Genomic DNA, 6000 nt, shown 5'->3' on the forward strand with positions numbered 1-6000 from the left:
CCCTAAACAACTTACCAGCAATCCCAACAACGATACAACCTGATAGGGATCGCTGGTAAGTTGCTAGGAGGTTGCTGGTGAGATGTCACACAGTCAGACCTAAGCGACGCTTCAGCGATCCCACCAGCAACCTGACCTGGCAGGGATCGCTGGAGCATCGCTACATGGGTTGCTGGTGAGCTGCCATACAGGCAGATCTCACCAGCAAGTGAACAGCCCCCAGCCAGCAGCGACGTGGAAGCGATGCTGCGCTTGGTAACTAAGCCGATATTTACCTTGGTTACCAGCGCACACCGCTTAGCGCTGGCTCCCTGCACACCTAGCCACAGTACACATCGGGTTAATTACTTGATGTGTACTCCAGCTACGTGTGCAGGGAGCAGGAGCCGGCACTGACAGTGTGAGAGCTGCGGATGCTGGTAACGAAGGTAAATATCAGGTAACCAAGGGAAGTGCTTCTTGGTTACCCAATGTTTACCATGGTTACCAGCGTCCGCAGAAGCCGGCTCCTGCTCACTGCACATTCAGTTGTTGCTGTCACACACAGTGATGAGCGCTTCACAGCGGGAGAGCAGCAACTAAAAAATGGTCCAGGACATTCAGCAACAACCAACGACCTCACAGCAGGGGCCAGGTTGTTGTTGGATGTCACACACAGCAACATCGCTAGCAAGTTGTGCCTAAGCAGCGAGGTTGCTAGCGATGTTGCTAGCGATGTTGCTTCGTGTGACGTGGCCTTTAGGCTAAGTTCACACTGCTTAAATATGACACCTGTTTTGTCTGAACCAGAATTAAACTCTGAATGTGGTAGTGCAGGGGTTCCTTGGTGTCTCCTGCTGGCGGGGTCTCCCCTCCAGTGTCCTATGCCGGGGAAATGCCAGGGAACCACAGACAAACCCTGCAGTACAAGACCCACAGGTAGCCGACAGCAAGGGAGGCCATGAGTACCCGTGCTGCTGCAGCGAAGCGGGAGGACGATGTGCAGGGGAGCACTGCTCACCGGCATCCCTCTGTTGTGGTGCTGTAAGGATTCCCTGAGCTTTCCCGCTGGCAGGGTGACATCACCCCACCAGCGTTCTGCAGCCTGGGGAAATCCCAGGGAAACCCCTTCAGCACCATACATCACATGCTCACATTGGATTACAGAACAGGTACTACCAGGGGTCAAGTTCAGGGAAAAAAATGTGGGAAGTCACCGAAGATTTCCTACTTTCCCCCACTCTGATCAGAGTTACACTAACATCGTAATCAAATAATACTGCCATACTGTGACTGAATAAACTGCATGCAAAGACCAATATTACCCCTATACAGTGACCATAGATAAGCAGAAACTAGCTACACGCCGCTCTGCAGACCACAGTAGTGATTATGTTACCTTTAGTCCTCTTTCACATGATCATATGTGTATTGCGCGCATTAAAAATGCAGCGATGTCACTGCGTATTTACCGTCGTATTTCACGCAGCCTAGTGATTTGTATTAATTGGGCTACGAAATATGCTACAAAATAGAACATGCCGTATTTGTTTTTCACGCATTTAACGCATATGAGAATAAACCCATCGGTTTCAATGGGTATATTTCATCGTGAAATACACATGCGTATTACACGACAAAAATAAGATCATGTGAAAGAGGCCTTATATCCATCCAATGGTCACATGCAACGTTTGCTGTTACTGGGGTCATTTGCTCTTCCTATTTCTAGTCCAGACCGCCACAATGATTTTTCCCAGCCTCTACTTGTCTCTGTAGTATTTTGCATTCAGACAGCTACGGGTTAGACCCCCCAGAAAAAGAGCGTAAATATCTCGGGAACGAAAGGAGATCTAACGTTAATTTTTGCTGATCAAACCGGATCTAACGAATATCTATCAGAATCCATCCAAAAAACGGCCAATTTCAAAAGAGGGGGGGCTAACCCGTAGCTAACCCCCCACCTGACACCCCCAATATCTCGGGAACGAAAGGAGATCTAACGTTAATTTTTGCTGATCAAACCGGATCTAACGAATATCTATCAGAATCCATCCAAAAAACGGCCAATTTCAAAAGAGGGGGGCTAACCCGTAGCTAACCCCCCCACCTGACACCCCCAATATCTCGGGAACGAAAGGAGATCTAACGTTAATTTTTGCTGATCAAACCGGATCTAACGAATATCTATCAGAATCCATCCAAAAAACGGCCAATTTCAAAAGAGGGGGGGCTAACCCGTAGCTAACCCCCCACCTGACACCCCCAATATCTCGGGAACGAAAGGAGATCTAACGTTAATTTTTGCTGATCAAACCGGATCTAACGAATATCTATCAGAATCCATCCAAAAAACGGCCAATTTCAAAAGAGGGGGGGCTAACCCGTAGCTAACCCCCCACCTGACACCCCCAATATCTCGGGAACGAAAGGAGATCTAACGTTAATTTTTGCTGATCAAACCGGATCTAACGAATATCTATCAGAATCCATCCAAAAAACGGCCAATTTCAAAAGAGGGGGGGCTAACCCGTAGCTAACCCCCCACCTGACACCCCCAATATCTCGGGAACGAAAGGAGATCTAACGTTAATTTTTGCTGATCAAACCGGATCTAACAAATATCTATCAGAATCCATCCAAAAAACGGCCAATTTCAAAAGAGGGGGGGCTAACCCGTAGCTAACCCCCCACCTGACACCCCCAATATCTCGGGAACGAAAGGAGATCTAACGTTAATTTTTGCTGATCAAACCGGATCTAACGAATATCTATCAGAATCCATCCAAAAAACGGCCAATTTCAAAAGAGGGGGGGCTAACCCGTAGCTAACCCCCCACCTGACACCCCCAATATCTCGGGAACGAAAGGAGATCTAACGTTAATTTTTGCTGATCAAACCGGATCTAACGAATATCTATCAGAATCCATCCAAAAAACGGACAATTTCAAAAGAGGGGGGGCTAGCTACGGGTTAGCCCCCCCTGAAAAAGATCGTAAATATCTAATTTTGTAGAGGAGATCTAACGTTAGTTTTGGTTGATCAAACCGGATCTAACAAAGATCTAACGAATGGAATCATTTTTTACCCAAATTCTTAATAAGGGGGGGCTAACTCGGGGTTGGTCTCCTGATGTCTGTACACAGGGCAGTGACTCTCTCGGCTTCTCCAGCTGCATTTTCTTGAGCTTTGCTCCTCTGCTCCTCCAGACTCCGGACTCTTTCCTCTGTCTCCTCTCTCTTTGTGATCAGTTTCTGGAGAACATTTCTCAGTTTCTTCTTCTTCTTCTCTGAGGCCTCATCCAGAGACTCCATTTTATGTCCATTATGTTTCCCAATCACACTGCAGGACACACAGATACAAGCCGCGTCCTCAGTGCAGTAATATTCCAGGATCTTCTTATGGACAGAACATTTCCTTTTCTCCAGAGAAGTGCTGGGATCAGATAAGACGTGTTCTGGTGATTTGCTGTGAGCCCTCAGGTGTTTCTCACACAGAGAAGCCTCACAGTGTAGACAGGATCTAACAGCAGGTACAGGAGAGTCCACACAGTAAGTGCAGCAGATCCCGGTGATCTCCTCTTGTTCTTGCTGAGTAACCAGGAATCGTTCTGCGACATTATGAAGATTTATGTTCCTCATCAGCGCCGGCCGCTCCTGAAACTCTTCTCTGCATTCAGGACAGGAATAAACTCCAGACCCGTCCTGTGTATCCAGCACACGATCAATACAGACCCGGCAGAAGTTGTGTCCACATCTCAGCATTACAGGATCCTTAAAAATAGATAAACAGATGGAGCAGAGCAGCTCGTCTCTCAGAATAGCAGACGCCATGGCTGACGGAAGAAGGAAGAAATGAAACTGAAAGTGGATGATCCGGAACAAGAAAACTGTAGTTACACCCATTCACTTAACCCCTTAAAGCTGCAGCATTTCTCTCAAAATCTCTGCATTCTAAAAGCCAAAGTTTTCTATTTTTCTATTGATACAGCCGTACTAGGGCTTTTTTTTTTTCAAGGAAGCATTTTAAATTTTGGCGGCTGACAGAAGGAAAAAAATAACCCCTTCCCCCCCCCGGGCCTGAAAACACCTTAATGACCGGGCCATTTTTTACAATTTTGGCCAGTGTCACTTTGACAGGTTCTAACTCTGGAACGGTTCAACGGATCCCGGTGATTCTGACAATGTTTTTTCATGACATATTGTACTTCATGATAGCTGTAAACTTACGCTGGTATTTTTTAGCATTTTTTTGTAAAAATATCAGAAGTTTGCAATTTTCGAACTTTGACATTTTATACCCATAAGGCTATGTGCGCACTTTGCATTTTTTCCTGCGTTTCAGCAGCGTTTTGAGCTGCAGCGTTTTAATGCAAAACTGCTTGCGTTTTGATTTCCAGTGAAAGTCTTTGGAAAATAGAGCTTTTTTGTGTGCACGATGCTTTTACAAACGCAGCGTTTTAGTTGCTTAAAATTTGTCAAAAACTCTGCGTTTGAAGAAGCAACATGTCAATTGTTTTTGCCATTTTGGCAGTGTTTTAATAACATTGAAGTAAATGTGAAATGTCAAAATGCATATTTTTCAAGAAAGAATGCATTTCACTTGCTTTTTACAAGCGATCTGCATGTGTTTTTGACATAATAAGCGCAGGTCTTTAGGTCTCTCTCTGTCGGTCGTTCTGTCGGTCGTCTCTCTCTATGTCTCTATCTGTCTCTCTGTCCATGTCGGTCTCTCCCTCCCACCCCCTCTCTCATACTCACCGATCCACGATCACCGGCGCGGTGCTGCACGGCGTTCACACTGTGGCGGCTTCTCCTCTTTTGAAAATGCCGGCCGCTCATTAATCTCGTATTCCCTGCTTCCTCCGCCCACCGGCGCCTATGATTGGTTGCAGTCAGACACGCCCCCACGCTGAGTGACAACTGTCTCACTGCAACCAATCACAGCCGCCGGTGGGCGTGTCTATATCGAGCAGTAAAAAAAAAAAACTAATTGAAAAAAAACCGACGTGCGGTCCCCCCCAATTTTGATACCAGTCAGGGTAAAACCACACGGCTGAAGGCTGGTATTCTCAGGATGGGGAACTCCACGTTATGGGGAGCCCACCAACCTAACAATATCATCCAGCAGCCGCCCCGGAATTGCCGCATTAGATGCGACAGTCCCGGGATTTTACCCGGCTCATCCCGAATTGCCCTGGTGCGGTGACAAACGGGGTAATAAGGAGTTAATGGCAGCAGCCCATAGCTGCCACTAAGTCCTAGGTTAATCATGGCAGGCCTCTCCCCGAGATACCTTCCATGATTAACCTGTAAGTTAAAGAAAATAAACACACATCCAAAAAATCCTTTATTTGGAATGAAAGACAAAAAAACACCCTCTTTCACCACTTTATTAACCCGTCAAAAACAACTCCAGGTCCGACGTAATCCACGCAAGGTCCCACGACGCTTTCAGCTCTTCTACATCGGAAGCTGACAGGAGCGGCAGTAGAACACCGCTGCTCCTGTGAGCTCCATGCAGCAACTGAAGTGAGTTGCGCAATCAGCTGTGCTCACTGAGGTTACTCGCAGCCACCACTCTCAGGTGGAGGACTGCAACTGTGGCCGCGAGTTAAGGCGGCGTTACACGGGACGATATGTCGTGCGATCGCACCCGCGCCCCCATCGTTTGTGCGTCACAGGTAATTCATTGCCCGTGGCGCACAAAGTCGTTAATCCCCCGTCTCATGTACTTACCTGCCTAGCAACGTCGCTGTGGACGGCGAACATCGTTTTCCTGAAGTGGGATGGACGTTCGGCATCACAGCGACGTCACACGGCGGCCGGCCAATTGAAGCGGAGGGGTGTAACATCCCGCCCACCTCCTTCCTTCCTCATTGCCGGCGGGACGCATGTAAGCTGTGTTCGTCGGTCCCAAGGTGTCACACGGAGCGATGAGTGCTGCCACGGGAACGACGAACAACCGGCGCGCAGAAGGAGGAACGAGATTTAGAAAATGAACGACGTGTCAACGAGCAA

The 6000-nt window shown here is 47.6% G+C and overlaps 1 protein-coding gene across 1 annotated transcript in view; it reads right to left on the reverse strand.

The window, feature by feature from the left end:
- The window catches only part of LOC142260475 (E3 ubiquitin/ISG15 ligase TRIM25-like), a 28690-nt gene extending 24865 nt beyond the window's left edge, over window positions 1-3825 (reverse strand). Inside the window, exon 1 of the mRNA XM_075331949.1 lies at window positions 3116-3825. Within this exon, the coding sequence (XP_075188064.1) occupies window positions 3116-3813 (698 nt within the window). The 5' untranslated portion in view covers window positions 3814-3825. The remainder of the gene's footprint in view (window positions 1-3115) is intronic.
- Between the last annotated feature and the right edge of the window lie 2175 nt (window positions 3826-6000).

This window comes from Anomaloglossus baeobatrachus, unplaced genomic scaffold (assembly GCF_048569485.1).
Source record: "Anomaloglossus baeobatrachus isolate aAnoBae1 unplaced genomic scaffold, aAnoBae1.hap1 Scaffold_111, whole genome shotgun sequence".
Taxonomy (NCBI): Eukaryota; Metazoa; Chordata; class Amphibia; order Anura; family Aromobatidae; genus Anomaloglossus; species Anomaloglossus baeobatrachus.